Source organism: Takifugu flavidus, chromosome 7 (genome assembly GCF_003711565.1).
Source record: "Takifugu flavidus isolate HTHZ2018 chromosome 7, ASM371156v2, whole genome shotgun sequence".
NCBI lineage: Eukaryota > Metazoa > Chordata > Actinopteri > Tetraodontiformes > Tetraodontidae > Takifugu > Takifugu flavidus.
In genome coordinates, this window is record NC_079526.1 from 5,155,234 (window position 1) to 5,178,319 (window position 23,086).

General features: G+C 45.0%; 2 protein-coding genes across 5 annotated transcripts in view; one reads left to right on the plus strand and one right to left on the minus strand.

Moving 5' to 3' along the window:
- The window catches only part of ralgps2 (Ral GEF with PH domain and SH3 binding motif 2), a 46,111-nt gene that overhangs the window by 8,595 nt on the left and 14,430 nt on the right, over positions 1–23,086 (minus strand). For all 4 annotated transcript variants that reach the window (XM_057039072.1, XM_057039075.1, XM_057039073.1 and 1 more), the window contains exons 6-9: positions 16,682–16,765; positions 13,631–13,720; positions 13,453–13,545; positions 13,150–13,276 (exon numbers count right to left, since the gene is read on the minus strand). In XM_057039072.1, the coding sequence (XP_056895052.1) occupies positions 13,150–13,276; positions 13,453–13,545; positions 13,631–13,720; positions 16,682–16,765 (394 nt within the window). The remainder of the gene's footprint in view (positions 1–13,149; positions 13,277–13,452; positions 13,546–13,630; positions 13,721–16,681; positions 16,766–23,086) is intronic.
- Positions 641–11,834, plus strand: angptl1a (angiopoietin-like 1a). The gene is made up of 6 exons (XM_057039105.1): positions 641–955; positions 7,069–7,330; positions 7,435–8,055; positions 9,000–9,193; positions 9,678–9,948; positions 10,033–11,834. Exons 2-6 carry the CDS (start codon positions 7,141–7,143, stop codon positions 10,218–10,220), a joined length of 1,464 nt encoding a protein of 487 aa, XP_056895085.1. The 5' UTR covers positions 641–955; positions 7,069–7,140; the 3' UTR covers positions 10,221–11,834.

Sequence of the window (23,086 nt, forward strand, 5' to 3'; positions counted from 1 at the left end):
TATGTGTGTTTACACCTGGCAAACCTGAATGTAGAGGCTCAGGTTTAAAACCTGAGGGCGACACTGAAGGAAAGGCTTAGACGCTTATCTCAGAGAAACCTTTCAAATATTTTGGCACAAGAAAACCCACATCTGTCTGTGTCACACGCGCCTAAACACCCTGGAGGTGATGACCACAGTGATAAGAAGTGAGCAAAGAGAAGCACCTTCCAGTCGATCGGCTCTTAGCTGAATCACCACAGGACAACTTCAGTAGCAATCCTAAGGAACCTAAAGTAGATGCTAAAGGAATTCCAAATATCTGCCATTTGGACTAAAATCCTGAGCTAACGCAGAAGCTGGGAGGGAAGAGAAATTGTGCATTGTTGTCAAATAACTCGTAGCTAGCGGCTTGTGTCTGTCAAAAACACTTCAAAGTGTCCCTGTTTCCTTCACATGGATGACTTCTGCCCTACGAACACGCTAAAGGTCATCTGAATCTTAACTGGCCATCTTTTCAACTTTCCATATCTGCCTATACCCCATCAGAGTTAGATCAGTGGTAGGCTGGGCCACTCCTAAGAGAGGAAGGGGGGGGGGCAATCTCAGACTTCTTCATCCTCCTACTTCATTCCCTCCCACTCTCTGGGCTCCCCCATGCTTGAAAACCCAAGACATCAGTCAGCAGAGCTCAGTCTGGTGAAGTGGCCAGCTTTTGAACCATGCCCCGGGACAGCTGAGTCCGCTGGGAGGAGCAGATCTTCAGGGGGAACTGGGGCCTTGGCAGGAAAAAGAGTTTATATCGTGCTTGAGAGCTGCGGGACAGAAGGGTGAGTGTAAAGGAGGAGTTCAGAACCCTGGGACAAAGGCAGAGACATGAAACCTGACGAGTGCGACAGCCTGATGAAGAAACAAAACACTACACACGTGAAATTATAACCAGGAACGTACTGCCACGCTACTGCCGACCAACAAGGTAAAGCCTGCCCGAGTTCATTCTGTTACAGCAAATGAGTTTTAGTTCTTTTAGAATGTGTTCTGGCCTGAATCTCTGTAAACTAGAGCATGAGTGTCTGTCAGAGCAGCGCTGAATGAGACGGTCGGTGACTGAGGCTCCAGCTACAGGCAGAAACAGAGACTCTGCAGCGCTTCTTTGGCTTCCCTCTGCCCTCTGGGGCCTGGGACGTGCCGTGCTCATCACGCTTAGAGATTTGTCACGTGCACACCTACCGTGTGCGTTCTACTGCGTGATTTACTCCGTATGTGAGCGGGGAAATGATGTCCAGGAAGCGTAGGGTGCGGTGGGAGAACTGGAGCCGTGGATTTTGTAGCACTTATGATTGTGTAGAATGACCCGAACCTAAATCAAAACAATCAATGTTTAAGTGTAGTAGGAAAAAAACAATCTGCTTCCAGTAAAAATGATGTGCAAAGAAGAGAAAGAATAAAAAAAAACAGGGGAAGCAAAGAGAGAATAATGGGACTTTTCAGATAAACACAAGAAGGAGGTCAATCTGATCAGAGGGGAGATTGAAGCTCTGGAGCCAGAACTGTTTGTTTTTTCTTGGCTTTGGTTTCCTACTGCAGAACCATCCAGGCTCGGCTGCTAACGGGGGAGTGGGGACACAGCCGGGTCAACAAGTTGGAACAGGGGGTAACAGCAGTGGTATTACACCTAACGAGCCGGTGTTGTACGGTAGACGGGAGAGGGTCAACGTATAGAAAATGCATGATAGTCTGTGAAAAACCATCTGCTTAGACACACTGAAGCAGACCAAAAAGAGGAAAGGATCAATTCCATCCTTCGTTGCTTTTCCCAATGAGTAATAAAGTCTAATATGAATGTTACAGTACACACAACAGTCTCCTAGCAGCACTCTGCAGCAATGAGGGACTGCCCCTAAATGGCTCAATGTTGCCAGTAAACACATAAACAAACCAATCTAAACCCGTCACAAGGGGCTGTGCATGACAACAATGCTTTCTTTTCTGGATCTGTACCTGCATCAATGGTCTACAATTCCCAGGACAGGCCAATTAACAGCTGTCAGGTAGTGCAGGGCAGGAGATCGGAGCCTGTTATCCCCCGGCCTCCCCCAGCTGTCCCAACAGTAACACGCTGCGCTTGAACGCAGCAGGGGTCTGATAGCTCACTCAGTGAACAGCAGCCATCTGTGGGGCTTCGGGGAGTTGGGCCTGCAGCCAGGTTTGCCTCAGTATTTGACTCTCGGCTGTGTGTGGACGCAGTTCAGCTGATCTTATCAGACCGAGGCACAGATACAACACACACGGGCTTCATACTCCTTTCACAGTTCAATTGTTTCATAGCATAAATCCACTGGCAGCAGTGACAGCACATCAAGCCAACCGTCAAGAGACTCGGGAGAACAAACGGTGTAGAAAAGCTTTCAAGTTTCAGGCTGAAGCACGAAGCCGGTTTTAGAATTCCTCCGATGAGCACTTGGACACAGTCGAGCAGGCGGGCCACCATCAGGAGGATGAGGTCAGCAAGGAGGTCGGGACGTGCAGACGGGGAGAAGTGGAGCTATGGAACCCGGCAGAGCCGGTGTGCAGAGACCGTGCATCTGTGGGGAGATTTATGAGTCCTCCTTTGCTGATTCAACTAATAAAAAGCATGTGCATCCTGAGCCGTAGAGGAACGAGGCGATCATGCGGGTGTGTGACTAAGCTCTTAAATTGGAGGTTTTGCACCATCAAGCCAAACAAACACTTTCAGAAAAAATGCTGGAACAGTTTAATACCCCCATTCCTGGCTTTCTCTCCCCACCCTCCTTCTCAAACTCCTCCTTTGGTGCTTGAAATCCTGCGCGTTCGCTCACCGATAACACAGTGTCTCTTTATGAGTTCAACCCTGACAAAGGCCAGAGGAAAAGGTGAATGAAATGCTTCAGTGTGGGTCTGGTTTACCACCAATGTGTTTGCAGCGAGCTGCAGGTTTGGGTTTGTAAGCAGGAGAGCAATAAACAAGGTTCATTTTTACCGAGTAATATGTCGAGAGGGTAAACATACCTGGATCATTGTGCTTGTGCACATGTTGCGCAATAGAGAGGAAGCAGGGAACCCCTTTTCCACAAAAGGCCGATTGATTTCAGGGCTCTGTGGAGCGTTTGGGTGTTGGGTGTTTGAGGCAAAGGAAGGGTGGGACCTCACCTAAATCCCACATTTAGACCTCTGACCCCAACATTTGCCTACGTGTTTAGAATTTCACCACAGGAGAGGGAAAACGTAGGAGGGCTTTAAAGCCCCGGGGAGTTTTGGGGGGCTCACACTTCAATAATAAGGATTCATGAAGGTAGACGATGCTAAAGGCATAAATCACGGGAGGGGAATTCAGGACTCAGTCTACTGACCGCAGGCTAAGGTCCTTCTAAAGAGAACCACTTAATCTAGCAGAGCCTTTTGGCTTTTATACCTCATCCTGCTCTTACATTTGGGAAGATTTCAGAGCTAATTGTGAGCTCAAGTAGTAATCCAATATAAGCCCTTTTATCTGCCAGAAGTTCCACTTTATGACTTCCAGTGATGCTGTACCACAAGGAACACTGCGTCACCAGGTATTTCCTGTCCTGTAGCAGCAGCAATTCATTGCTCCACATCTCTGACAAACCTGAATTCTAGTTTCCATTTTATCCTTTAAATATTCGGTGGGTTTTTTTTCCAGATCTGGACGGTCGTTCTGCTCGCAGATGTTTGAACAACTAAGAGAGAATGAAGCCGTTTGTACTTGAGGACATTGTGAATTAGCTCCACTGGTGAGAACACGTGTGGAAGGGTGAGAAGTGCTGGATGTGTGTTGTGTTTTTGCTGACACTGTTCAAATCCAAATCCACTCCTCACTTTGTTTTATACTTTTCCTCCTGCTGTCTTCTGGCCAGTGATAATCTGATGTGTTTTGGGGGCATTTTGGAAGTGTTTTGGGAAATACTGAGAACCAGATGAGGGAGGAGAAGCTGTAGATTTTCAGTCTGGGAAATACATTGGCTGAGAAAATAAAAATAGATTTATCCAAGTTTTTCTCCTCCATGCAATCTGCAATCCATCAGGCTGCAGTGTGACACATCAGACCTGCTAAATCACAGCAGGAGACTAAAAAAAACCACACCTTTTTTTTTTTTTTTAAACAGAAACTCATGGTTCTATTGTCTGTGTATATTACTGTATGAACTGGAGGATCATCAGAAAACTCAGATGATTATCTTATCAATTTTTAAATGTCTTCACATATAATGCACCATTTGACAATAAATCCTAACTTTTAGTTTATAAAAGTTTAGATAATTTTCCCGATCTATTACAATGTATCAGCAATAGATAGGTACCAACACTGTATGATAAAAAGATTATGTAGTTTTTACTCTCATTAAAAGGATTTTCCCCAAAAAATAAGCAGTGATTCATAAATCAAAGTGTAACACATAGCAGCCTTTCCGGGGAATAACTAAAATCCATATTTGTTTAACCACTGAGGCTAAATAAAGTGAGCAATTGTCTTATCTAATGAGCCGTCCAGCCATTTTCCTCTGCAATGACATAGAGGAAAGTATTATCCCTCCTATGTAAATGCAGTGGTCTGAAGCTAATTAAAGGAAGGCAGACAAACTCCCAACAGCTGTAGGCATTGAGTCAACTAATAACAACGGAATGCACAGATGAGCTGATGATGAGTGACATAGTTTACACTACAAGCACTACTTGTGTGTGCCCGTGTGCATCTGCGAGTATGAGCATGGAGAAAAATACCTATTAGGACAGTTATGCATGCCATAAAGCAGTCCTGATTTACTTGGGTTACACAATTTCTTTATCATTAAAGACAAACTGAATCCTCAGCCATGAGAGTCACCTCCAGTGAGCTGCAGGCCGCAAAACAAGACCCTTAAACAGTGACGTCATTGTGTCTCACCCATCAAGAAGAGTGAAGAAAGTTAAAAGTGTTATATCTAAAATAAGTGTTCCATAAGAAGAGAAGACTCTGTAACTAAAACAGTACCTAAACAGAGTCAGCAGTGGTGGTTAGCACAATTCAAACCCTGATGTCTCTGGGGTATTTATAGCTATTAGAGGGGTCAGAACCCAGCAATAAACTTAGAGACTCATAATTCTCTCACTGTTGCCAAAACACAAGACAGGTTAAGTAAGAGGCCTTTTTCCTACACACTGCTTGTATAGATGTTATGGCTCGTTGAGGGCTGCAGAAATGTAATAAAACACAATTATATTGGGAATTAAAATGTAGTCTCATTCTATGAAAGGTAAAGCAACATGAGGAAAGAAGAGGTATAAATGCTTGTGAAGGATCCTTTATGTTCTCTTGTAGTCCATTCTTTCTTTACATTATTGCAGGCTGTTAAAATATGTGCTTTATTTCAGCCATACGTCCTTTCAATCGTCCCCTTTTGTTATTTATAATGTTCTTTTTAATGGTTATAATGGTTTAAAAAGTGTCAAATGTGATCTAGCAAAAGAACGGTTCCTTCCTTAAACCAGTTAGTACATTAGGACAGCTTGTAAACTTTGTTGGCCTTGAGCTGTGAAAACAGAGACCGCAAACCTTCGATTCAACCTATAGCGATGGCCAGGGAACAAAAAGGGATCTAAAGTCAAATAAATCAGTGATTAGTTTGATAAGATGAAACAAAAATACGCATGCAACTGTGCATTATTAACTGTTCTCAATCCTCAAGTGCAGTTGTCGTATGCTCAGAATTTAAATATTGGCTTTTTCGTGTTCCAGTCCTTAATGCTATGGGTTGGACAGCTATAGAACCACTTCCCTGAGCGCTTCAGTAGTGTTTAGTTTGTTTTGACAGAAAATAAAACACTGGAAACCAAACACTAAAAAAGACACGACTCTAAGACACCCTCCATGCTGCCTGGAATGTCTTTGATATGCCGTGGCTCTACGGAGGACACTTGGCCCCTCTTACTCAGAAGGAATTCCGGCTCCAAAACACAGGAAATACAAAAACAGAAGGGCAGCGAAGAAAAAGAAAAATAGGACAAGAAAGACATGGTTAAGCTGACGGATGAGCTGCAATGTTGCATATGTAGTCGGCCCCCTGCTCTGAGAGCATATAGCCGACTGCTGAAGTTCCTGTTTAAACCATTAAGCCGCTCTCACCGGGGTCAGCGGGGATGAAGTACCTGCTGACTCGGTCAGACACGACGGCTGCTGGAAAAACACAAAACCCTGAAAATGAAAAATGTCTCGAGAAAGCCACGCGCGCCTGAGAGACCTCCAAAACTACCTGGAACCCTGTCTCCCTTTAGCGCCGTGACTGCCAGAATTCCAGAAGAACCACCGCTTTCCTGGTGATGGGACCACTTAATGATGTCATCCAAAGCCAAGACTGAAGGGAGATTAGCTGATTGGCGAAGCAGCAGGCCAGAGGGCGTTAAAGAGAGTAGTCACATGCTCAAATTAGACAAGACTGAAAACAACTTTGTTCTAGCTGCTTTCTGTCTTTCACGGCTCCCGCCTGGGGTGACTGACTGCATGACTGCATGGGTGTGAAGGATCCTTCACACTAAAATCTGCTAGTAAACATCACTGCTGGACACCGTCTGACGAGCAACGTGTGTATTTAACCTTTCCAAACGGAAATTGGTTAAAGTATTACAGGCTCTCACTTTGCTTATTAAGAATAATCCATAAAAAAGAACATTCCACATGTTTTCCGGGAGGCAGCTGTGGTGGCAACAGCCGGTGAAAGTTTTCCAGAGTGAATAATACTGTCATTATTCAGAGTAAGTGCAGATAAAGTCATCAAAGATAAGGCACCGGCAGGCAGCAGAACCTTTACTAAACCAACAGGACTTGAGAAAAATAGGTTGTCTGTCAGCAGGAGACTGTCCCAGACAGAAAGCAGGCATCACACTATGAGCTGGAAACCATGGACTCTCTCCATAAAGCTTTCCAAACACTCAGGTTGTCAAATAATGTCCTGATAAATCTGCTACCCCACATCAAGTCAACGCCTTCCTCAATTCTGACCTATTACCAGATCTGTGACTACTTACTGCAAAGTCTCATCTATTTTTCATAGACAAGCTCCTTTATTCTTGCAGGGAAGCCCAGGAGGACTGGGGGGCGGAGAGCGCCAGTAGCGGTCTGTTTATCCATCACACCAGCCAGCAGCTATGCAGGGGCTAATGTGGGGCCTGTGTGCTCTGCTCTGTTTTTCCGTCTGGGAGCTGGGTCACTGTCGGAGCTCCAGAGAGGCCCGCAGGACCAAAGAAGCTTCTCTCCACAGGACAAAAAGAGCCCCAATCAACGCCGATGCCAGAAAGTGCTCTTACACCTTCCTCGTACCCGAGCAAAGAATCACAGGTTCAGAGCTGTTTCGGTTATTAATCCTTGTCTGCACTTACTTTTAACTTGTAAAAACAACACAGTTCTTAGTCCTCTGCTAACTAATGCATGTCTGTCATCAGGTCCAATCTGCGCCAGCACCACGAGCGCTGAGCCTGACAAGGACAGGGTGACCCGTATGGATATCGCAGATGTGAGAGAGGTGCTGAACAAACAGCGGCGCGAGATCGAGACGCTCCAGCTGGTGGTGGACGTGGACGGTAACTTGGTGAACGAGATGAAGCTGCTTCGGAAAGAGAGCAGGAACATGAACTCCAGGGTGACCCAGCTATACATGCAGCTGCTGCATGAGATCATCAGGAAAAGAGACAACTCTCTGGAGCTGGCCCAGCTGGAGAACCGCGTCCTCAACGTAACCTCAGAGATGATACGGCTCGCTTCCAGGTATAAGGAGCTGGAGGCGCGCTATGCCATAATGGCGGGAGTGGTCAACAACCAGTCCGTTCTGATCTCAGCGCTGGAGGAACAGTGCATGAGAACACTGGGACGCAGTGAACTGCCCGTGGTTCCCCCGCTGGTGCAGGTGGTACCACAGAATATACCGGTAAACAACCGTTTTACCAACGAGATACAGAGGGACAACAACAACCAAGCGTTTTCCAGGGCCTTACACAGAAAGCCCCCTACAGTGAGCCCGTTTGTGATCAACCCTCCACCACCACAAGGAACACTGACGTCAGATGGTGAGTGCAAATGTTAAGAGAGATTAACGTTTGCTTACATCAAACATGTAAAACACTCATTTTAACAAAGGAACCAATCTGTCTATTCACAAGATCAAGGGGATGCTTTATATTTTTTTCAAATATTTATCTGACAAAGGTTATACATCAAAGGTGGAATATAGAGTTGAACAGGCAGCTAAAATTCATATGGTGTTCAAGGTCAGGGATGGATCATCTTTGATTTGTTGCTCAACACAACATCCTGCAGATGGCTGAAGAAAAACCCACATATCTAAAAGTGTTTCTACCACATCTCCGGTGATTCCCCCCCCAACCCCTCCCGATAAGGCTGCTGAAAGCTGATAGTTCTGTTGAAATCGTGAGAATTTACCATCTGAACAAGAGAAGCTGGCAGGTACGACAAATGCGAGTTGTACTGGTGAGCTGTAGGGCTGCATTACATTAGACCCATATGTGCTCCAGCACGCACTGCGAAAACCATTAACCACTGACCTTTGAGTCATGGAGGTCCCTCATACAACACTAAGGTTTACCCTAGTTTAGAGTATGTGTATATTCACCCTTGAAAAAAAAAGAGGAAAATGCTGGGATTAGATTCAGCAGCAACAGCTCTGGAGCATTACTTCATCTGAAGTCTAGACCTCAGTGAGAACTTCTGTTAGCCTGATGCTGACCGTAATGATGATGACTTCCACATATGTTGGTAACGTAGACGTGCAATTCAAGCTGCAGTGAAGCCGGTCGTCGACGAGGCAAAGACAGACCAACATTCAGATAATGGACGACTGCTGGAGGACATTACTGATTTATTAGCTTTGTGTTGTTCGGCCCTTTCCTACCTTTTGTACATCACGCGTCAACAATCTACATCTAAAAAATAAGTGCCTATTGGCTCTTCAGACGTTACTGATGCTTTACAAAAATCCTTTTGTAACCCTCAGGGCCCTTCAGGGACTGTTACCAGGTACGGCAGGCAGGACACGCCACCAGTGGGATGTACCTGCTGAAGCCAGACGGGAGCGACCGGCTGATCCAGGCCTGGTGCGAACACGGACTCGACAACGGAGGCTGGACCGTGTTGCAGAGGAGAAGAGACGGCTCCGTCAACTTCTTCAGGAACTGGGAGAACTACAAGGTGAGAGCTTCTTTCAACCAACAGCTCCATGACGCATTTCCTCACCTTAGTGTCCAGTCAATACGCTGCACATGTGTTCTGCTTTCAGGGATCTATTGTACAGATAAATCAGTGCTAAGGGATCTGTAGCTCCACTGGAAATGATCACTTCATCATTTTCCTCCCTCAAATAAAATTTGCAATGGAGATGTGATTCAAGATCTGAGACAGCCAAAGAGACATTCGTTTCACAACACGGTGAAGGGGGGGGGGGGGTAAAAAGCATAAAAAACGAGTCTCTTGTGTCTGTTAAAGAAAGGAGCTTTCCTCTCCCAGAATTCAGATTAAAAAATGCACTCTTCCATTTTCCATCCTTCAGCATTTACTTATTGTCCATGTTTGAAATATAATAAATAGCTGCAGTAGAAACCAACTTGCATTTTAAAATAAGCCTTGATGTGTGATTGAATGGTAAAGAAGACGTGGTGGCGCTTGTCCTCTTTAGAAAGGATTTGGAAACATCGACGGTGAACACTGGATTGGCCTGGAAAATATCTACAACTTGGGGAAACAAGGCGACTATAAGCTGATGATAGAGCTGGAGGACTGGACCGGGAAGAAGGTGTATGCAGAGTACAGCAGCTTCCACATCGAGTCCGAGAGAGAAGGTTACCGGCTGAGGCTCGGCACCTATCAGGGCAACGCCGGCGACTCCTTCAGCAGTCACAACGGCAAGCAGTTCACCACGCTGGATCGTGACAAGGACGCCTTTTCTGGTAGGGGAGGTCTGACCTACTCCCAAGTCCGTTATTGATTATTCGTAGACCTGTGTCTCCTGACCTTCTGTTCTTCCCTGCTAGGTAACTGTGCCCACTTCCATAAGGGCGGATGGTGGTATAACGCCTGTGGCCAGACCAACCTGAATGGAGTCTGGTACAGCGGGGGGGTTTACCGCAGCAAGTTTCAGGATGGAATCTTTTGGGCGGAATACGGAGGAGGGTTCTATTCCCTCAAGTCCGTCCGCCTCATGATCCGACCCATAGACTAAAAGACGGGCTCCCGGCAGACGCGCGCCAGTTTCCTTTCTTCTCTTTATCTATTCATAAACACATACAGATGTGTGGCTCTGTCGAGGACGGTGGCGAGCGCTGGTGGCCGTACTGAACAGACTGGACAAAGACCCGAGCTGAGCTCAAGAGGCCACGACTCTGAGATCAATCACATCTTCCTAAAAAAGAATTCCCCGTCAGGCTCCCAGAGATCCTCAAATCCTTCCCTCCAGTGATCCACATTACACAATGACAGTCACCAGGAGTAATAAAGAAACAGTTACCGGAGATATTGTCTTTCTTCTGAGCAGCTAAAAATGACTTATTACAGTATTATTACTCTAAATTGTATTGATTTATGAGGATATTTTACAAGATATATTTGCCATTAGAATAAGGGATGAGGAAACTTTAGAGGAGACGCCTGGTTGATGCATCGTTTCTGATTTGTAGGTTTGATCTGGATCTCTGGGAATATGAACTAGTCCACCACCGCTTGTATGTGACCTTGTTCTGTATATATCTTTGCCATTATTTGTGAAAATTAACTTTTTTTAAAAAGGGGGTGATTCTACTCAGGCCAAAAGTTCACTATGTGTCACTCTGCCGTGTGCTGTTATTTATCAGACTGTTTAAAGTCAATGTCGTCATGGCCGCTCATGTGGGGACATTTGACACACATAAATGTCCAGACATCTAAATACGAGAGCACACGACCTGATTGTTTACAAAATATACAAGATCTGTAGTGATTAAAAGTAAAAAAAATCTTATTTTTAAAAAGGAGGCTAAAGCAAAAGGAAGGGTGTGAAAAGTGACAGAGATGGTGGGGAGTCAAGTGCGACTGTCCTCTGGTCCCTGCTGTCTAAATAAGGAGAAGACAAAAGCATCAGCCCAGGCAGACAGTGGCCTGATGGTACCAGTCGAAAGTTTCCATTTTGGAATCAAAGAAAACAATGTTCTGGTGGAAGGCAGCTGGAGGAGTTTCGCTTATACGTGGATTCAAAGGAGCCCAGAGTTGATTATGAAAAGCTCAGAGGCATTTTTCTAGTTACGAGGTAAATTGCTTTAGGAAGAGCCGAAACTGGCCACTGTAATTACAGACAGCAGCAGGAGTGTATATAGTGCATGTTCTTGTGCACATATTCAACAGCTGCATTGAGATTCAGAGAGGAATGGCCGGAGAGAATGACTAAAGTGATGCGTCACTTATATGCAATAGATCCTGCCTGACGGCCGATGATGATGTTAACGGATAACTGAAGCAGTTTTCCGCTGAAAGCCTGGATTGGATTGAACAAGAATATCAACAAATAATGAACACAAAATACTTAAGTCAAATTACCTGGAAAAGCAGAAAAGCATGCAAAGCTGAGAAACTGAAAGGCAGTTGCACCAAGAACTGGGACTTTATGACTTGGTTCATCTCAGTCTGTGACACATTCTTAGAAATAGACACCAAACCACAGGCAAACACTCATCTCCTGCACTTGAGATCTTATTTCTATAATATAATAATTGTCCTGACTGAAGTGTGTCATACCCACAGACATGTAGTTCCCCTGTAATTCTCCCTACTAGTAAACAAGCTCACTCTGCCTGTGTTGGAACAATCTTTTGTCTTTTTCCTCACCATCTACACATCAAGCAAAGAATAAAACCTTCTACCATTTACAAAGCAGTGACACAGATGCAGATGCATGAAGGTGTAAACCGCAGCCTTACACACACTGATGGAGGATGGATGTACAATGAGCTGAGGGATCATATAAGTGTGTGTGTGTGTGTGTGTGTGTGTGTGTGGTGTCACACAGGAGCCATATGTTTCTGTAGGCTCTTTGTCCTTGAATGATTGGCTAGAGAGCAGGAACAATCTCATCTGGGCATTTAACAGACTGGCCCTGTATTGAGGGGGGAGCAGACAGGGGGGAGCTGTGTCCCTCAAACCTAATGGCAGGTCAGAGTTGACAAAGGCATGCACAAAAGCACACACACATGTATAATTCATGTCTCATTTGTCGGACAGGGCAGACCAACATGTAATTCCAGCCCTCAAAACTATGACCATTATAATTATAATAGCAAGTCTTAAGAAGCACGTTTGTGCCCTCACATAAGGAAAAGCCCCCAGAGTTGAAGTGTTACAAACACGCGGCACTTATGTTGATAATGGGTCACTGGAACAAGAGCTGTGGTTTTCTTTCGCCCACTCACTTCTTTCGTGTGCCAGCTTGGCTCAGTTCAGTTACAAGGACGAGCGGTTGGCCCTGGAACACCGTCCTTCTCTCATGTCCAACGGTGAAACAAACTGGTTGCACTGGTTACAACTCAGGACCCAAAGAAGAGAAGTCTCCTTCTGAGTCACACAATACGGTGGGCACACATGTGAGCACATACGGGCAAACGTGCATGTGCAGGCAGTTTGATTCCAATATACAGGAGCTGCATTTTTAGGATGTTTCTGTCACTATAACTCCCCTTTTGAGCTCACTGTGCATCAACGTTCACACATAACAGCAGTTACAACATTGCTCAAAGTGAAGACTGGAAAGGAAAATTCTTATGATAAGAGGATATGAGTGCACTGAGGAGCCAAAGATAAAGAAAGGCTGAAGACCAAAAGATGAGTAATTTTACAGCAAATGATGTGTCACTCTTCCTGAGAAATCTCAGTGTTTTCATGTAATTAGTCAAAAAGAAACTCTTGATTTTGTTGAAAATGAATATTGTGTTGGGGTTCACATGAGGGCACTTGATGAGATAACTCCAGAAACATTTATTAGAGAAACTCTGTTTCCATACACCCGGAAGATGTTGTTCCCTAAAAACAACCTTTGGATTTGCGAAAAGCCCATAAAGATCAGCTGCCAGTTAAGAATCCTCCAAACTTTGTTGCTGTCTGGAAACGTGTTTCTATTTGTTTCCTACCTAAGTACGGAATACAGGAGACCATGCTCTGAGTGCTTATGAAGTCCCTCAGACGCTTGTAGTTGTCTTCTTTGGACATGAGGAAAGCCAGACGGTCAAAGGATGACTTGTCCTTACGACTTAGTAACTGTGGAAGGAAAAGATTGAATATAAAGGAATGTGTCAGTGCTTAATCAGTCAGCAGCCAATAAGGCCAGCATTCAAAGTTCTTTTGAGAGCATCCTTCAATTCAAGCTCAAAAATAACAATTTTTAAAAAAACAGTCTCAAATAAACCTGTCTGAAATCAGGGAAATACACTCACCGCCCAGGTTTTGCTAAGTCTGAAGATGGGAGCACTTTGTAACGCAGATATGACGGCCATGACTGCGTGGAGGTTGTTCATGTCGCACAGTTTCTGGAAAAAGGTGCGGTGCGTTAACCTGGGCTTGATGGGACAACACTCAAACACACAACAAGGCGGAGCCCGCGGCTGCGTGTACCTTGGCGGTGCGAATGTAGAGACTCAACACCTCGGCTCTGATTTTCAACGTCTGCGCGTGGAGAATCTCCCGCACCACCCAGAAACTTGTCTAGGAAAGGGGGAAAACACAGAATTCACAACGGGGCAACGCAAAAACAAAAAACCCAGATAAACATTTCAATGTCATTTTTAGATTCTTTGGCACACCAAGTTTAAGTGACAAGGACACAAGAATTCTGAAGAAACGTGTCTCGTTAAATCTTCAGCCTCTGAGTTACTGGAGCCACTGTGAGGAAAAACCAAGGATGCACTGGAGAGACCGCAAATAGGAACGCTCCATTAGAGACGATTAAAAACGGGTTCTGAGGGGGAAAACAAGGGGTGGAAAAAAAAATCCAAATGATTCCAGCTGATTACACAACAGACTCCTAATATGTCGTTCCAGAGCGTGAGCACGAGCACGTTCGCGTGCACCCAGCGTGAGCTGGACTGAGATTGATGTCGGAAATCAGTCTCTTTGGAGAGAATGCTGGGAACACACAGAGGAAACTCCGTGAATTAATCAGAGTTTGAGCTCTGGGGATGGAGGGAATGGAAAGAGGAAAGGGAGATGGGTGGGGGGGTGTGGGGGGGGGGACTAGCCTCAACACCACAGAGCTTTGAGGGATTTCAGTCTGTACATTGTGTTCTGATAAGACCACGGAAGGCAAGCTGACCACTTTACAACTTTGTAGCTTTCCGCTCTAGAATCACACCGTGTTCTTTTGCTGTATTCGCCTCTAACATTCTTCCACGCACGCCACAGCCCGGTAGGTGCCCGTCTCGTGCGTGAGCATGTGTCTACAGTGATGGTGATGATGTCCGAGACACCGACATGCAGCCGTCTGAGACGCGACCACCGTTACCAGACCTTTCTTCTCCCCCCCCGGTTCTCCTTCTTGTCTCAGACACAACTACACTCAGTCAGGAGACGTCTGGAAAAAGGAATGACAGCATGGACAAAAGGGGAAACCCTGCTGACAGTTAAACGCTTTGTGATTTGCACCTGTGCTCTGGGGCACTTCCAGCACTCATCCTGCTGAGAAAGAACTCTCCAGACGGTGCAAGTTAGCAAAAACACACTGCTTCTTCCTCAGTCAACCTTGATATACGATTTCAATGTGGATAGGGCGCGTCTCCCAAAAATCCCTGCAGCACCACCCAACCTAATATCGAATGCAGCTTCTGAATCCACTCGGCCATGAGGTCACTGGGCATACGAAGGGCATACTCCATCCAAGATGGATGCAGGAGAAATCCTGGTTTGAGAGATATTTTATCTCTGGACAGAATTTCATGTCTTTGGCGCTGCATTCACGAGCACATCATAACCTCCAGCTGGAGCTGCCAGAGCCCCGCTTTCACTAGTCAGAAATAAAACAAAGTTCATGTTGTACTGCAAAAAGGAAAAAATGATCAGTACTAAAGTTTCTTTAAAATGTTCATCTGAAGTAAACTGTCAAATTAAAAAACTTGGCTAATGTTAAAGAGAGCTACACTCACTGGCCTCTTTATTGGGTACACCTTAATAGTAAGAGGGTGGAGGTGGGGGCCCTTTAGCTTTCAGGGCTGCTTTTATTCTTCGTGGCAGAGTCTCAACAAGGTGCTGGAGACATTCGTCGGAGACGTTGGTCCATATTAACACGATGACGTCATGTGGTCACTGCAGCTCTGTCGGCTGGACACCTATGATGCAAATCTCTCGTTCCACCACATCCTAAAGCCGCTCTATTCAGTTGAGAATGCAAAACTCAGTGTCGTATTCCAGAAATCAACATGAGATGATCTGAGCTAGGTGGCATGGTGCATTGTCCAACTGGAGGTGACATGGACGGACATGGTCAGCAACAATACTCAGGTGGGCTGCGGCATTTAACCGATGCTCAAGTTAGTACCAAGGGGTCCAAACTGTGTGAGAATATATCCTCCACACCAGAACACCACCAGCAGCCTGAGGTGTTTCTACAAGGCAGGATGGATCTACGTTGTTTGTCAAATTCCGACCAGCAACATTTCCAGTCTTTATTGTTCCATTTTGTCGAGCCTATGTGACAGGAGTGGCCCCCAGTGTGGTCTTCTGTTGCTGCAGCCCACTCTCTCCAAGGCTGGACGTGTTGTGCGTTCAGAGATGCAGCTCCATTCTTTGGTTGCGACCGTTGGTTACTCGAGTTACCATTGCTGTTCTATCATCTGGACCCAGTCTGCCCGTTCTCCTCACCTCTCACCTCAACAAGACACTTTCATCCACACACCTGCCACTCACTGGGTATTTTCTCTTTTTTCAAACCATTTTCTGTAAACCCCAGTTGATCAGCACTTTCTGAAATACTCAGACCAGCCTATGTGACACCATCAACCAGGTCACGTTCAGACTCACCTAAATCCCTGTTCCTCCCTATTCTGATGCTCAGTTTGAATGCACTTGTGCATGTTGGAGTGTAGACGTTGCAGCCATATGATTGGCTGATTAGCTATTTGTGTTAACAAGCAGCTGAAGAGGGTCCCCAATAAAGTGGCCGGTGAGTGTATATACACTACTTTTGAACTTTCCTCCTGCCAAAAAGACAAGACAGCTTTCTTTGGCTTGGCATCCAAAATTGGGTGAAAACTGATCCAGGCCTGAGGGGAGACGAGTACGGCTTCACTTAAGAGTCAGGATCATTCAGAGATCTTCAGCAGTCTGTAAATGTAAAAGTGCTCATTTTTTATCCGGTTCCTCTAACCTGAAATGTGTGTACCTCAATCAAAGCGCATCTCAAAGCCTGACAGAGACACAGAACAAGCACCCCCCCCGCCAGCATAGATTACTTAAGACGAGCCAAAGACAAATCTCAGTCTGTGCAACCCTGTGTTTATGATATGGAACCATCAGGAAGTAATTAATACCAAGCCAGGGTGGTAATTTAGTGCTTGCAAATAATGCAAAGAGAAGCAGTAATGTTGCGGTTCCTGTATGGCCGAGGCGGACTCGTAACTCCTCAATTCTGCGTAACGGAGCGTTTCCTCTCCCCTGAGGGAGCATGGATCTTACCTGGTTGAACCTGCGCGTGAAGGCCACGACATTCGGAGCAGAACTGTGCTTCTCCTTCTTGTTCCAGCCACAACTCGACAGCTCCTACAAACACACACAAAACCCATTATGTGCAGAAGCACACACACCGTAAAGTTTGTAAGTATAAGCCATTTTTCTAAATGGAGTTAACATTCCAGTTGGAGGGGATACTCGGGAGGAACTGGAGAGGAAAGCAGACAAGGCCCTCGAAAGATCCAATAAAAAAACGAATTAATAAATGATTCTAACAGACGAACCCATTGGTCTCGCCATTCCCGTATCTGACCACGGCGCTGTAGTGATGGTGCTACAGAACAACGTTTTCATTTTCAATCGTGGCTGATGGACCTCAAGAGTGTTCTACATGTCTAGTTTGGATTATAACTGTTTTCTCTTGGAACAGATGCTGGTAAACGAAGGACATGTGTGCATTTGTCAAGGAAATATCGAGCCTGTCGAAGCCATGGCAAACCACTCAAGCTTCATTAAATTCAATAAGGAGAGGAATAAATGTGAAACAAAGAAAGCTGATCGTTCCAGACGCCAGAGTCTATTACACACCATTTGAAATATGCTAAGCACTGCTATAAGCTTCCATTAAACCAACTTTAAACACATTTTTGTCTTGTTCCTCCGAACTGTTCCACGTCTAAGTCACAGTTGTGTTAAGTGGATCCAAGCTGTTCCAGCCACGACATACAATCAAGAGCAATTGCAGCTCTAAATCATGCAGCTCCAGACAAAACCAATGGGCCATTGTAAAACAAGGCGATAACATTTTTAGAGTGCTGAATGTAGCCAATGTGTCCTAATGGAGCATTTATCAAACAACTACCACCAGGACGTTTCATGACTTGTCGAGACAACTAGAAGAAATTTGATCTATTCATTTAGGATATAACAAATGAGGCTGGTGGTGTCTTCCCGTCACAGCTGTGGCCATAGAAATAAAACATAAGAATACTGCAAGGGCATTGGGGAAAAATACAAACAGATTCTTGCAAATGTGAAAATTTTATAGCTTAAAAACCAAAACCAGTGAACAGAGCTTTACTACGTATTGGTAAACTATTAACATTTCCCTCCATTTTTGAATTACCTTTTTTAAAATCTACACCAATAAATGCCTGTAAGACACAGCAATCTAATTTCACTCAGTTTTGTTGCATTTGTATTTTACAGGCGTCCTAATGAGTCGATAAATCACTGAACATCTTTCATAACGGGTCCGATAAAACAGCTGCAGCTGTGGAAACAACAGCTGCTCGTGGTAATTCCAGCACACTTCTTTAAAAATGTAAGGTGCTGATATTGGATCTTAAAAATAGGATATACAATCCAAAAAGCTCGTACTCAAACCGGTTTTATTGCACCGGGCTGTTCCCACTTTGGTGTCAGACGTTGACCTCACTGATCTGGTAAAGACGCAGACCACACAGATACTGCCAGGGAAACCCGGGCCCTCATCTGGCCCCCGCAGGCTGTCTCGAGGCCAGGGACACTGACGTAACAGTAGGAAAAATGTTGTATAATCTCTTTTCCTAATTTCTGCCAGGCGGTTCGGTATTATGAACAGCTGAATGCATCTGCAACAATACCCCCCCCCCCCACACACACACACACCGGTTGAGCGGTCTGAAAGCAACCTTGTCTTGCAAAACCTCTTCCAAGTTCTCCAGCCTGCATTTCTTGGCCAGGCAGAGGAGTCCAGTGACCAGAAGGGGTTAAGATGCAGCATCTTGAAAAAGCTGAGTGCAGCGATGCGTCGGGAATCCCGTTTCCCGAGTCAGGAGGAGGATTTAAAGGAAATAGGCGCTCATTGACAACACTAGATAAACCATCAACAGCAGCCACACTAACGCAATCGGCGAAGGAACACCAGTGGGTTTGTTGCTGGTGTTTAACTGTGGTATTGAAGATTAATTACCCCAGGGGCTATCAGCTAACCAGCATTATCAATTTCATGCTTGCGTGTATCTCACCGTTTAACCATCTGTGATTGATTGAGGTGTTCAGGGACACTCTGGAAATCCAGGGTTAAATATGTGAAGTGTGGTAAGTGAGACAACATGTGATTTTCCAGCCATTAATGCTCCAGCAGAGAGAGAGAGAGTGTGTGTGTGTGTGTGTGTGTGGTGTGTGTGTGTGTGTTTGCGTGCGAGAGACACACAGTCTACTAATCAGCTGATCCAACACACCTGTTTGTGTAACTCTTCTGTCTAACGTAAGAGATACTGTATGTCTAAAATCTGTCTTGCCAAAAAATATAGAGCAGTTCAACTCAACCGACCTTTATTTTTGCAAGAGCTCAGATGATTAACGCAGGCGTGAAAAAATTCCCTTTGAGGTGAAAAATCAGGCCGATGAAGATGATTTAAAACATCTTAACGGGGTTTGCCTCCCGAGTTTCTGCTCTCACATTTCATAAAGTCTACGGAACAGCTGGATCTTACTTTCCCCGCATGGAATAGCTCATATTTCAAGCTCTGAATTTCACTGGGCCACTTTTTAGTAAAACTAGACACGTTTGCGTAGTTTCCGTTGAACCGGCGCATGAAGCTGTGAGGTTGAGTCGGCTTTGCAGTGATGTCCCATTCTAGCCTTCAAAATTCCACCAAGTCATTCTACAGAGTTTTCACAGTAAGTGAAGCTAGTGTTGGCAAGAAAGAAAAGCCTCTGCTTTCCACCTACAAAGGTGTGCCGAGGAGCTCAGTGATTAATTCCCGACGCAGAACAGAGATAAATCCTGGTGAGAGGTGATCCTGTCCATCCCAAGAAGCGCGCGGTGTTTATTTAAAGTCTTCTTAAAACAAGTGACAGTGAATCAGAGGCTGGTATCTGTGAGACGTTGACAGGCCGGAGCCTCGGCTGACCACCCAGGGAGATAATGACCCAGAAGCACATGGAGCCCGATGTCTTCACACCAAGGTCAGGCAATGTCAACAACCTGAGCCATCGGTACGTCCGGCCCGCCGGGATCACTCAAGTGTGCAACAGTCGGTCAAGTTAAACAAGCCGTTTCAATAATTTCGGATAGAACTATGTCTCGTACTTTTTTATGCAGCTGCTAAGACAAGGTGCTGCATTCAGGTACAGCGCTTCCCAGTGCCAAAAGTGCAACGGAAAATTGGCAGAAACAGAAGTTCTTTAGTCTATCCCAGTCATTTCTGCTTTATTTTTCAAAGCCAGTGTCTCTGTGTTCTATCTTTAAGTAACAGCAAAACCATCCAGAAACGAATCGGATTTTATTTCCTTTGTTTGTTTTTTTATACCTCTTATTTCGGATTCGTTTTGCATTACAAACTGCAGACATCTTTTTTTCTCTAAAACCTGACAGCAGGCCAGTGTGTAGGGAAAACCTTTAATGACACAACTTCGTTACAAAATTTCAAATCCCAAACGAAAAAACACGCAGGAAAACAGAGAGGGCCGACTTTGCCAAACCACGCGCAGCCACTCGTTTCCTCGTTCTGGTCTGGCTGGGCAGCATTTTCATTAAAGCGGCGGGCCCACGGGGAGATGCAAGACGCAGGCTCTATCGGCACTATTAGGACTGTACATTTAAAATGTGGAAAACTGACATCAACCCTGGCTCAACGTGTAATTAGATTACAAGATGCAAAGACAAATGACTGATGGGTTGACGGCAGATTTATCAGCTCAGGCTCTAACGAAGCAGACTGGGTTCAAAAGCCTCAAATCCCACCAAAGCATATTAAACATTAGAGGATAATATGCAATATATGTTCAAAAGGAAGCCCCTTAAACAGGGGTGTGTCTACACTTTAGCATATATCGGTACACAATCGGCGCCTTAATTTTTATGGATAAAACAACAAGAATAATCCACCAAGATCACAGCTCGGGGTTTAAATGAAGTCAAGGTGAAACATAGAAATATAAGAATTTAATACCAAGTCAAGCTGGACCCTCTTAAGCCCAGATTCTCTTCGACCTGGATCACTGAAAACATCCACTGACAATTTAATGCTACTATTTTCCTCTAATAGCCAGCTCAAAGGTTCTCTTTATGGAGTCCTTCCTTTAGCAACATCATCAGCCTCAGCACGACTGAGAGGATGTGTGATAATGAATCTGGGGATGACAAAACACAGACACCCACCCAGCGAATACATGGTGAGGTGCTCCGTGTAAACAGCCCTACAACTGGCAGCAGCCAAGCCACAACGCCACCGCTGCAATTTCCTGGTGTGAGCCATTACAGCAATGCCCCTCGTTGTGGGCTCAAGCGTAAATGGAAAATCGAAAGCTATCCAAAAGAATATTAGTGCGGAGAAAGGCGGAGGGAGGACTGAGGATGGGCACTGGAGGAAGTTGGAGAGAGAAAGGAAGAAAGACGCAGCAAATGTTCAATTCTAAACACGAGCTGGTTAAATCCTGTTTTAGGTGGGAATCAAAGATGTCCGAATGGCTGCAGAGCAGCGTAGATTCCTGCTGAGCTCAGACAGCAAAAAAAAAAAACCTCGAGTTTTGAGTGCAGATGGGAGACAAAGCAGAGACGGAACCAAAATGGATCCAAACACAATAAATCTGACAAAGGAACAGATCTTTGTCCAAGTCCTCCTCAGAGAACATAGCTGTTTTCCTCTAACAAATAAAATCAATTTGTGAGGAGAAGGTACTTTTAAGAGTTTGGTCAGCGTTGGATTTAAAGTAAATAAAAGTAGGGGAAAATTAGGGACTCTGGCCTGAGCGCACAGGCCAGCAGCAGCTTTACATCCATTACTTTGGATAAATTATTACTTTTCCAGAGCTCTTTTATTACCTGAACCCTGTAGAATTCCTCTAAAGGTACAGATTAATAAATCCGGGTAGGCTGTAGCTTTGATTTAATGTGGGCTGCACCAGCATCTCTCATCTCTCTCAAAACCTCTATGCGTCATTATTAGAATCTTCCCACAAACAAAATATAATTCAGGAGGAGAGAAAAACCAACGAGCCGGTCTGTTAATTACGTGAGATGACTGTGACCATAAAGCTCACATCTGAGTATTTCAAATGTTTTAAAGAGCAAACGGCCGCAGTTTGAGGTGAAACGGCAACAACTGTGCAGCTGATGTACTGGACAGTTAAGCCAAGTAAAGGCAACATCTGGACAGCGCAGTAAAAATAGACAAAGATAACTTTGTTTGTCTGCAGTGGCTCAACCGTGCAGCCATACATCGAGTAAATCATTTTAAAAACCAACATAACCACCGATCTGAAAACAACTGGAACCAACGTGGTGGAAAATGTGAGGAGTTTTGTTACTGTGCAATAAGACCAATCATGATGGCCCCAAAACACTTTGAAGAACGTCTGGAAATTTCCCGATCCAGTTGAGCATAAAACTTGCGAAGATGTGATATCTTGTGTTGACTTGAACTGGGCCTATTTTTGACAGTGACAATATTTCACAGCATAAAAATCTCACAATTTTGCCCCTTTTTCTATGCTTGAATGCATCATTACAATGACCAAAATGGGCAGTATCGCAAAAAAATCAATCACGAAAACGTCCCACAGGCAGACACCAAAATACACAGGAAATCCATCTGCAAAGGTTGCTGGGAGACGGACAGCATAACCACAGTGTGCTTTTGTTCAGCCGTGTAGCATTTTCCCCAGCCGCTGCTTGGAGACAGGAGCACAGCGAGCGCAGGAAGAGCCCCCGTTAGCTCACCCCGCTCCACGCAAGAGCGAAACCTCATCTCTGTGGATCCGAGCCAAGCGTGGGAAACGTCTCGAGGATGTGCAGCATGCGGAGGAACACCGAGCTCTGGGATAGTTTTAACACACTTCATCCACGACCCCCACAGCAGTCTTAAAATGTAGAAAAACCTTGGTGGTACGCAGGATCTCGCTGGGTGAACACACAAGACAGGAACATGTTTCTCTATAACCCAAAGTCTAGAAATGTGTATTAAGTGCATAACAAAGATCAGCAGCCATGCGTGAACACAGCATCACCAACAGAGGTGTAGGGGACCCATTAGTGAGCATTAATGTGCAGTAGCGGCCTCACCCAGCACTGCCCAGGCAGCTCCAGATGATCTAGTGTCAGCAGCCTGCAAAAAGCCCTAAAGAGATACTAAATTTTGTCCATTTTAACCTGTAAAAGCTGCAGGTACCTGGCTGAATCTAAAGGTAAATACCGATAAAACATTAGCTGTCAGGAAAGAACTAAGGAAAGGTAACTGTTCATAGATTTATACACATCATCTATTTAAACTTGAACTTCTGCAGGCTAACGGCAGATAAATCCTTCCTGCTGATCGGTGGTGCACGCATGACAGTGGGACTCAATTCTAGATGAAAGCCCTTTGTTACGCTGTAAATGTCACAAGTCCATGGACCGTTGCCTTCTCCAAACCTTTATATTAA

Excerpts from the sequence above, each read along its gene's own strand:
- angptl1a (XM_057039105.1), top strand. The coding sequence starts at position 7,141 with ATGCAGGGGCTAATGTGGGGCCTGTGTGCTCTGCTCTGTTTTTCCGTC. Across the intron at positions 8,056-8,999 it reads AGGAACACTGACGTCAGATG|GGCCCTTCAGGGACTGTTAC; the intron begins GTGAGTGCAAAT and ends TGTAACCCTCAG. Across the intron at positions 9,949-10,032 it reads TGACAAGGACGCCTTTTCTG|GTAACTGTGCCCACTTCCAT; the intron begins GTAGGGGAGGTC and ends CTTCCCTGCTAG.